This window comes from Protobothrops mucrosquamatus, unplaced genomic scaffold (assembly GCF_001527695.2).
Source record: "Protobothrops mucrosquamatus isolate PMUCROS unplaced genomic scaffold, P.Mucros_1.0 scaffold_4, whole genome shotgun sequence".
In the NCBI taxonomy this organism is placed as follows: domain Eukaryota; kingdom Metazoa; phylum Chordata; class Lepidosauria; order Squamata; family Viperidae; genus Protobothrops; species Protobothrops mucrosquamatus.
In genome coordinates, this window is record NW_015386080.1 from 1,564,641 (window position 1) to 1,576,001 (window position 11,361).

Here is an 11,361-nt window from a genome sequence, read left to right on the forward strand (position 1 = left end):
CCAGACAGTGCCGGCTGGCGACCCCAAGGGGGAGGGCCTTCTCTGTGGGAGCTCCCACCCTCTGGAATGAACTGCCCCCAGAGATCAGGGTTATCCCTGATCTCCCTTCCTTTCGCCGCACCCTCAAGACTTGGTTATTCCAGCTTGCAGGACTGGCCTAGGGTAATTTTTAGGGGGGTTTTAATTATATTTTAAAATTCGACAAATATTTAAATATTCTTTTTAATTAATTTTAAATTTGTATTGTTTTGTATGTATTTTAAATAGATTGTCAGCCGCCCTGAGTCCTACGGGAGAAGGGCGGGATATAAATCCAAAAAATAAATAAATAAATAAATAAATGTATTTAAAAAGGGCTGCCAAAGCTGAGTCCACCAACCAGACTTCCTTTTAACCAATTCAGAGAAGCATATGATTTCCACCTAGGATACCCCCATTTTTAATTGACATCACATCGGTTTGTGAAACATCCATTCAGACAGCAAATCAAGTATTATCCAAGAATCAATCCAGGATTCAATTTCACTTTATATAATTTGCAAGAATTCCTTTCCCAAACTATTGATGACAACTTAGTCTTACTACTACAACCTCACTATCAAACATAAGGCATTTATGATTTTTTTCTTCTTCTCATGGTTGAGTTCCACCTCATGTTAAGACATTATTTATTTATTTTTATTTACTTTGTCTTATAAGCAATTCAAATCAGATCTACTCTGAGTGGTTTACATATTCTGCAATGTTATCATTGGGTTAATGGGTTATATCATTAAAAATGAGCAACAACCCTTCACCATGGTACCAGCTATCCCAAATCAGGGGATCAAGAAGAGTTACCTCCAGGGTCACTGAAGTTGACATTTCCTAGAAATTGAAACTCACAGAAAGCCCCTCTTCTCAATTTCACAAAATGTTTACTTGGAACATGCTGTCCTGGAGATACAACATGAACCATAAAACGGCTTCAAGGACCAACATATTTTATCTGATTGGTTAGGCTTATGCTTAAAGCAATTAATGAATCCAACTATTGCAAAATTTACAATGAGTAAATTGTAGTGTAATTGGAATTACACCATGTGTAATATTAGGGTAATATGAATCAGGCTAATGTTAAACAAGCCATGGTAAAAATAAACCATGGTTTAATGTGCTTGGAACCAAGACATACTGGACCTTAAACTCTAGAGCTCCAGTGACCTTTAAACCCCCCTCCATCTTTTATTCTATATTTACAACTCCATTCATTTCCCCTTTTGTTCTCTATGAATGGCATTCTGTAACTGAATATACATGTGCTGTCACTTTTCTTCTTAGCTTTTCTTTTAAATCCTTACTTTAAAATCTATGCTTTTAGGTTATTTTTCACTTTAATTCTCATGCATGTGTTAACCGCACTTTTTTACCTCCATCCCTTTACATTTTCCCCTCTGCTGACCTTTTCCTATTTTAGATTGTAAGGACTTGGAGTCCTTTTGATTCTCTTTATAAAACTCTATACACTGCCATGTACATTAACTGCTTTATTTTTTTTATTTTTATGACCCTGTAATCCCTTAATATGAACAAGAACTTTTTTTACATAGTTAACACATTATTTTCACAATCAGTTATGTATTACTGTATTCCTTTTCTTTCTAAATATGAACTATGAACATACATGTTCCTTTAGTGTAAGGCTTCTTTGATGTTGCAAATGTTCATAAAACTGCACTAAGACCTGTTATGGCAAATTATGCAAAAAGCGCTTCAAATGGAAAAGTTTTAAAGGAGCAGCACAAAATAAATGCTGACAGTGAAAAAGAGAAGTAAATCAGAGTAAGGGCAGTCCCAAAATCAGAAATTATTGTAAGCATAGGATTTTATTAAAGTTTAAGACAAGTTTTTTTTTTAAAATGCTATAGTAAGTAGACAAATGGTTTTTGAACAGTAGGACTCTAAACAACTTAGTATATTATCCTTGACTCTAAAATGAATATTTTGAAAAGTTACAGAAACTTTGAACAACTGTATAACATTCCACTCTTGACAGTCTATAAAAGCTGTCTGTAAAGCTATTATGTGATTATATAGTGAGCTTCAGTACTTGCTGCAGGATGACTCACTCTGTGTTTGTGGATTTAAATCTTCTTCTGAAACTGACTGTAAACCTCAAGAAACCAAAATGTTTCTCCTGGAAGTCTGCACATTTTCTGCCCCTGTCTTCTGGACCATATAAAGGAATAATTATTTCATTAAATGTAAGATGAACTATTTGCATAACTATTCTAACTGAAATCAGGAAGTGTTCAGTCAGTAGGTTCAGTACCACCAGAAATAGTTCTTAGAATGTAATAATTTCATTTAAAAGAGAGAATTGAGTCCAAGGTCTTGACTTTAGCAAGATTAGTACACTGGTATTAACTAGTAGTGTTTTCAAATTTGTGATCTTACCCTATCTTAAATTATGTTTCTATTTTTTTTAAGATGAATTCATCTAAGGCTGAGAATACAATCCTAAGTATATTTTTGTATAGAATAAATCCTAGTGAAATGATAATGCATCAAATTGTGGCATTAAGACCTAATTCTGCTTTCGTTTTTGTCAGTGAGGCTTTCTGCTGAGAAAATATATGTAGAATATAAGATTATGACCCATAATCTTAGTTTAAATAACAGCTTCCTAAATTATGAGCAATCTGAGAAATTTTTTTTGCCTTCTTTAAAGATTTTGTATTTAATATCTACATATCAGAAAGAAAGACATTTCCCTGACAGTTTCTACTTGGATTGAAATAGTTATGGATTCAGAATGTGTGTGTGTGTGTGTGTGTTGCAATCATACACATACTTACTATAAATCTCACCTGTGAATAAGGGAGCTTATCTACTGTATAGGCTAACAGTTGCAACCCTAGGAACACTTCTAATATGAAGTCCAATGATAACTCTTAATTCTATAATATCCATTAGAACCAACATTATTACATTTGTACTAAAACTCTTACAGGGAAAAGATGGACAACAGCAACAATCCACATAAGTGAATTACCAATAATCACAATTTGTATTGTGAACACGAATAATAAAATAATGGACAGTACTATCAGAAATTTCCCAAATGAATATAAGTTAGCAAGCAACAAAGATGGTATGGTTATCATCAATACAATCATGCTTGTCTTACAAGCATAATTCAGTCCAAAATTTATGTTGCAAAGCAAGACAGTTGTTAATGAGTTTTGCCCCATTTTATGACCTTTTTGTCACAGTTGTTAATTGAATCACTGCAATTGTTAAGTTAGTAAGACAGTTGTTAAGTGAATCTGGCTTCCCCATTGACTTTGCTTGTCAGAAGACCGCAAAAGGGGATCACATGATCCCAGGTTACTGCAACCATCATAAATATGAGCCAGTTGTAAAGCATCTGATACTTACACTCAGGTAACTATTCAAAGGATTCAAAGAATAGGTACTTTTTCCATTGACTTCTTTCTTCATGTGATTTTAGTTTAATATAAAAGTAATCTTAATATTGCTTTCCTTTGTATGTCATGGAAGCAAAATATGTAATCTTGGTTGAACAAACTATTTACTCAGGCTAATAAAAAGATTCACGTGAATAACAAGCAAGCCAGAAAGATACTGTTGTAGTCTGTTGTAGACTGTTGTAGTCCTGTGTTCAAGTCTTATTTAAAAAATAAAATAAAAACAGCAAAGTTACCAAGTCATGGATTTTCCCTATCATGGAACCCCATGAGACAATAATTTTATTTTTATCATGTATTTCCAGAGCTTCAACTAGACTTACAAGATTAAAAAGAGTGTCGTTCTCAAACAGAATATGAAAAAAATCCCTATTAAATAGCAAAGCAGCAGAAAGTTAGAAATTACATGATAGGTGAACTGTAGACTACTTACAGTATATGAAATACAAGAAGAAAATGCTACAGGAAACTCCATTTTAATAAACCTAAAGTAAATGTAATTTTAAAATACACAGCCACAGTGAAGGCATAAAATATAATTAAGAAAACAATCCACACATTAGAGTATTCATCACATAGTCAACAGACCTCAGACACATACAGAGTTCCTACAGTTCTATTTCTATTTACTTGGACATTTTCCTTGGCTATTTGAATCAAAGTTGTGTTCAGATAACTTTAACTAACCAGTCTCTGTAAGTACATTTTTCAAAAGTAATGTTAGCTGAAAATTTCATGCAGCATGAATTTCCCCAAATCAGCAGAGGATGCTCAGGTATTTGTCACAAGATATGGAACTCTTGTGATGACAAAGAAAGGCATCAAGTATAACAAAGAGGCTTTGTATGCATTAGAGAGATTTTCCCGCCACCAAATTAAAGTGATATTCATCAATTTTTCAGCTAACATAACGATTTCTAATGGTTTATGGGTGTGCAATTCATTATATAAAACATCATCATTATCATCATCATCATCATCATATTAATAATAATAATAATAATAATAATAATAATAATAACCACACTTCAGTTCCAAAATAATAGATAGCAAAGTATTATAATTTTATGCATCTTGAAGCTGTGGTTGGATAATGTCAAGGAGAGGAATGGTACTTTGATATTAGTATCAATACTGATTACTTGTTTAACTCATAGGCTAGAGTCTGGGTAAAGATGAGAGCAAGGATAAAGGTTGAAGTTGTGTTAAAATAAAAGTAGAACAGGTCTGCAAGGATCAAGATATTCATCATGTCATAGATCAGGTCTACATATGCATTTATAAAGGAAGCAAGATATTCTAATTAAATTCACACTTCATCCAAAACATACATTACTGTATACACACAGTAATATGCATACATACCTACACCCCAATGAGAACATTCTTTCTATTATATAAGAATAAATACACGCTATGACATTTTTCAGAGCATGCAGAATTAAATTAAAACCACACTTGTTTTTTACTATGATTAAAAAATTATTTGTCACACTACCATAATATTATCTGCATCAAAACATTTGTTTGCTTGCTTGTATTCCAATATCTATATTTGAAAAACAATTCAGAATAAAAGCTTGGCAATTAGCAAACATATATTCAAATTTTACACTTACCAGCATTTTGAATGTTAACTGGACCAATAAAAAGAATCACCCTCTTTATTTTTGATCTGTAGCATGATAATCAACATATTTTCCTTAGATAATTTTACTTGTATATTAATATCTAAGCATATCTTAGATCAGTGGTGGCGAACCTATGGCACACATGCCAGAGGCAGCACTCGGAGCCCTCTCTGTGGGCACATGTGCCGTTGCCCCAGCCCCGCCTCCTCCCACAGCCCCCTCCTCCCCAGCAGCCCCCCTGGAGGAGAGTCGTCCCCAAGTGTGGCCCACGTGGAACAGCGCAGCCAAGGACATGGCAGCCAGGCAGTGTAGAAAAGACTCTGCCCTCATGCCCCATCATGCACAGTTGATCCTGTGGGATGCGGGCAGAGGGCATGGCCTCCATGGCGCTGCTGGGCTGCCTGGGCGATCTATGGTGGCCCCTGGAGGTGGTGAGTGGCCCTGCGGCAGGCAGGGTGGGGGCAGGGCAGGGGGTGGAGCGAGGGTGGAGCCAGTTTTTGGGCACTCGGTCTCTAAAAGGTTCGCCATCACTCTCTTAGATATTAGATCTAAGTATTAATATCTAACTTTGGTATAATTTTAGATGGATATTAATACCTTCCAAAGTTCAAATATGTATACTACACATCACAATAAAATTTCTGTGATTATTATATTTGATACATCTCAAGATATTTTAAAAGCACATAAATAACACATACATTTGAAAAGCAAACTCCTCAAATATATATACCATAAATACTGTATATCCTCATTAAGAAATCATAATTGCTTGCAGATTTCTTTTGGCAATATGCTCAAAAGCAAATGAGTTGCTTTTCTACAATATTCCCCTTTTGATATCTAAGAATTATAATTAAATTTCTTGGGGGAGGACTGAGAACTACAAAGTGGATGGAGTCACATTACACATGAGCAAAGCTGGGGTTGGGAATTTTTTCTTGATTTATGCTATTTTAACCTAATCTGTAGTTTTCAGGTATTTCCACCTAAATTACTATCAATTTTCAGCAGTCATGGTCTGAGGAACTTCCAGAAACTGCAATTTTTTTCCCAGATACAGACAACTGATTACTGGAGTAATAAGTGAAATGGTTCTCAGATTATTTTATTCTCCAAAGCACCCTCGCATTCCTCCATGGACCATCATACAATAATGGTATGTTGGACATGCTCTAGGCCAGGCATGTCAAACTCGCGAAGTCACGTGACGTCACACAATGTATCGGAATTTTTTCCCCATTGCCAGCAATGGCGTGGGCGCGGTTTCGGCGTGATGCATCCGGCCCACGGGCAGTTTGGCATGCCTGCTCTAGGCCAATGTTTCTCTATCTTGGCAACTTTAAGTTGTAATGGATTTTACCTCCCAGAATTCTCCAGCCAGAATTTCCAAAGGTGGAAAACATTGCTCTGAGCCCTAGTCTTGGGCACACTACCTGTCTCTGATTTCAACATCCTTACATTATTTTATTCATATGCAGCAAAGAAGCTATATACATGCAGAATCTTAGACTTATTCCATAATGTTTGGATGAATGAAATATAGGCCACTTTAATGAGCTTCCTACCATATTAATTTTATTCCTGATATATCCCCGGCAAGGTCATTACTTCTCTTTAAGTCTTGATGGTGAAATAGTTCATAGGAGCCACTTTTTTGTGTGAGCACCATCCTGGCGCAGAGTACATCATAAATAAGTAACTGTGATAGCCTATTTGCCACTCTAACTTCAAGAAACCTGACAAAAATAGCACTATTAGCTCTAATTTCTGAAAATAGTTAAAAATATATACACATAAACAGTACTGTACTGCAACTTTTTTTAAAAAGGGAATTAATAAATTTCCACAAATTATTGATCTCATTTTACAGACTCAAATGTTTAAAAATTGCTAATTCAAAAATACACACACACATAGTGTGAAAATGTAACAAATGCATATATTCTACCATGCAAATTGAAAAACAATTATTAACTAAAGTTTTGTTTAGTTTTAATTGGTACACTTAACTTTGTTTTTTTCAATAAGGCAAGTCACAGATGATGACTTCTTCTGTGTAATAACAAAATATGTGAATCTAGAAATGCAAACATTTCTAGAATGCTTAATTCACTATATCTTCATTCACTGAACATAGTTAAATACATTTATTTGGAAATAAACTTCACTCTTCCAAGTGCTTTAAAATAGATGAATAAACAGCATGAGCCTATGAACATTTATCTACTTAAAGTAAGCTCCAATTCGATATGATTTAATGCTAAATAAATGTGAAAAGGATTTTAGCTTTATAACCTTCATCTAATGATTATTTACTTAAAAGTGCATCTCACTGGGTTCAATTATTCTGTATTTATTTAAGACATTTTTATATCCCCTCCTATGTTTAAAAAAAAAAATCTCACTGGCTTATGCCAGACAGATACACAAGGGACTGCAGTCACACAGTGCAACCAGATATATTTCTACTAAAAAAAAAAGAAAGAAAAAAGAAATCATTGAATTCAATAGGGCTTCCTCTCTGGTAAGGAAGTATTAAAATGACTGATTGTAACCTTAAACAGGATTTCCTAGGGAATGAGTCCCATAAAATTTACTGCGCCTTAAACAAGAAAGTTTAAAATCACGTTGAACAGATTAGGGTCATACAGGTTGAAGGCCTTACCACACATTACAGATAATAAGATCTGTTTCGCTATATTAAGTTTATGATTCTTCTTAGCTATTATTGTGCAATCTTATCCATGTCCACCCAGAAATAACTCATTGAATTAAAGGGACTTCCCAGAATAGAACAGGAGGTAGGAAATTACCTATCAAAATTAAAAATTTTCCTAATTTTTCAAATTATATTAACTTGTCTGTACAGTATTTTATTCCTGAGTCTTTCCTGAATAAAATAATCAAAGGAACAGTGACAACATATTGTTCAATGTCTGGCAATACTGAATATACATCTATACATACTACATAAAACCAATGTCAAACTGTTTTAGAATATTTTTAGATGCTCTTCTGATTTACCTGGTGGGCAGTTGCAGTCCAAAGAAGCTTCTCTTACTGTCCTGATTTTTGCCATATGTTCATAGGTCTTCTGTAGGGAAGAAAAAAAAACATCTGAAAAACAGTCCTTTGCAGCAAAAGCTGAATGAGAGAACTAATATCAAATCTGTTCTATGGTATTTATAAGAAGTAAATATACAATAAATTGATATTAGCCCATTTAACTTTCATGTTTTCCAGACTTTGTATATTAATCAATTGATCACTTGTTCAGTGCAATCTTAACCACAGCTTAAATCAGAAGTGAATCAAGCATATATTTCCAGATGTTCTTACAGTCCCATTCTCTCATCTGTAATAATTGGCTATCCTGGCAGAGGATATGATGAGCAATGGAGTTTAATAACTTCTGGGGCAAAATCTATTGCTGCCCCTGATTTAAATATCACACATAAACTCAAGAAAATTAAGGTCTTACATGTGAAAACAATTGCTTATCTTCCCCCACAGTAACTATGCAGATACAGAGAATTTGGTTTAGGGCAGTATCTGAAAATGAGAGATGAAAGAGCAAGGAATATTTTGTATATGCAGGTCAACTGTTTCCACATTACAGATATAGCTCCTGCCAGTTGAAATCTACTTGCTGCCAAGCAGTCTCCTTGGACTGGTCCTTAAACTTAAATATCTACTTTACAAACACATGTCTGTGTGGCACTCTTGTCAACAATAATGCTAGCCAAGTAACCATCATGTAGGAGATGAGCCCGAGGGAGGGATCAGCCTGGTCATCTACACATCATAAGAAAATGAAATGCAGTTGGAAGAGTAAACATGTAACACAGAGCCCCACTAATGTTGCCGCTGCCTTTTTTCCCCCCAAGCTATTCCTGGAATGCAACAAATGCCCCATATTGCCTCTAGTTCATAGCAGTCCACTGAGCACTATAATAACCCTTGTTTTAAAGAATTTTGTTCAGGCAACTGATAGCTACCACTTGTTTATTTAGTTTATTCAACTGAGCGCAATTCCCATGTCCAGACTACAGACAGCACACTTGTTTATAGATTCAGAGCCCTTTTTTTCTTCTAAATCTTTGTGGGGTGGGGGAGATAGATGGTAATGATATCTTAAGGAAAAGTCCATATGAGCATAGGATATTCTGTGTTATAATTGTTATTCTATAAAAGAACAGTGCTAACAGAGAGAAGACCTGTTTGATGTTCCAAAAAGATTGACGTACATTATCCTCAAATTAGTTAATATAGAAAAACAATGCAGGATAGTGGTAGAGTGCTGAACTAGGATTTGGAAAACACAGATTCCAACCCTCAGTTAGCCATGACATCAATGGGTCACATGGGGACAGCCATGGTTTTCTCACCTAATACTGTATGCCACATAGGAAGATACTGGGGTATTATACATACTGTCTTTGTGCAGAAAAGGAGAGAAGTAATTCACTTTATACTATTATAAAGTGAATAATTTTGATGGCCACCTTATCTCTTCAGTCAGACAATTCCTAACAAAAGCATTTTGCTCTTCTCCTTTCCTCCATCATATCCGCGCCCCCCCCCCCCAGATGCACACCATCTCTCTATCTTACACGTGGGTTGCCTTTGGTTAAGACCAAGGCAGAAGGGCAGGAGTTAACATCTGGAGTGTGACCCTCCAGATGTTGCTGAGCTGCAGCTTCCATCATCCCTCACAACTAGCTAGGCTAGCTGGGACTCGGTGCATTAAGGCTCATTGATGTTTGAAAGACCCATTATTTTCCTAGAGGGGACCCAGACAGCCAATCCATTTCACAAATGCACAGGTATCTCTGAGCTGACTGGTTGGGCTAACAGCCTTTTCCTTGGGACGGCCAATCCCCTCCTCAATTCTCAAGGCGACCCCACCTGAGCCAGAAGTTGCTCCACTTTTTCCTGCATCAGGGAATTCAGCTGATCCAAAGAATAGCTGGGCAGCGTCTGGTAGGACCCAGCAAGAGCAGCGGCACCCATGTCCCCTTGCGCTGTCTCAATGGCAAAGACCCTCGCCTGAAGGTCGTTGGTCTTCATCCCCAGATAGACGCAGGAAGCTATGGATCCCACCGAGAGAAGGCAGGCAGCCAGCAGCGAGTTGAAGGGCGGAGCAGACCTGAGGGGACAGAAGCCCTGTCCGCCAAAGCAGCCGGCTTCCCCGTTGGCGTCGGGGTTTCTTTTCCCCACCATGCTTGGCTGGAAGAGGCAGCCCAGAAATCCTCCTCCTTTCTCAGTGGACGGCCGCTAGATCCCCGCCACACACACACACACAAAAAAAGAGAACAAGAACCCACAGGAATGGGGCAAATATTCAAACGAGTCCCTCCGAAGCCGAGAAAAGGCACTTTCAATGCCCAAAGGTGGCGGGCAGGAGAGGCTTCCCGGATTTCCAAGGTAGCTCTCAAGCTGCCATCCAAAGAGGCGCGCGAGGGCCCCCCAAGAAGAGGGCAGCCTTCACCCTCCGCCGGCTGCTGCCTTTTATGGCATCTGCCGACGAGAGGCGCCGAGCAACCTTGTCAGGTGCCGCTTCCAGGCTCTTTCCCCCCGACGGCGCCGACGGACTTGTTGCTTCTTCTCGCTCTCCTCCGGTTTCCTCGCGCCTCCTGCAGCCTGCACAGCCCGCAAAGCCAGACAACTTCGGAGTTACTTCAGCATCAACCTCTCTCCCCTATCCAAGTGCAGAGCGGGCGAGAAGCGAAGCGTCCCCCTTGCATGGAGTCCCTTTGCAGCCCCCCCCCTGCCTGCGTAGGCGCCTCTAGTAGCGGCTGTCAGGAAAGCAGCAGCGGCGGCGGCGGCAGCAGCAGCAGCAGAAACGCCTCGGAGCCTCCCGCTCGTTTCTCAGGGCTGAACGCCGCGCACGCCGCTTTCGAGCGCCTGCCAGAAGCTCGGGAGTCTCATTAGCATAATTTATTCACCTAGACCGAGGGGCCGCCCCCCCCGCGCGCGCCTGACCCGGGGAGGCTGGAGTTTCGGCTTTTAGCATAATCTATGCAAAGCTGCGGCCGGCAGTCTCCCCCTGCCCGCCCTCCCGCCCGCGCCCGTCTGCCGCTGCGCAGCGCTCCGCTCCTGCCTGGACTCCGCGGGATCGAACCGCCTGTTACTACAAGAAAAGAGGTGACTGCGGAGGGGGGGGGCGGGGTCAAGTCCAAGCCCTGCCAGGAGGAGAGTTGCTTTTCCCAGGAAGAAAATTGGACGTCCTGGCGCAACGGGAGTTTTAGTGACAA

The 11,361-nt window shown here is 38.5% G+C and overlaps 1 protein-coding gene across 1 annotated transcript in view; it reads right to left on the minus strand.

Annotated features, from left to right (window-relative positions):
* COL25A1 (collagen type XXV alpha 1 chain) overlaps positions 1-10,327 on the minus strand; it is a 276,185-nt gene extending 265,858 nt beyond the window's left edge. The window contains exons 1-2 of the mRNA XM_015831888.1: positions 10,013-10,327; positions 8,129-8,198 (exon numbers count right to left, since the gene is read on the minus strand). Coding sequence (XP_015687374.1) covers positions 8,129-8,198; positions 10,013-10,327 — 385 coding nt within the window. The remainder of the gene's footprint in view (positions 1-8,128; positions 8,199-10,012) is intronic.
* Positions 10,328-11,361: the final 1,034 nt, after the last annotated feature.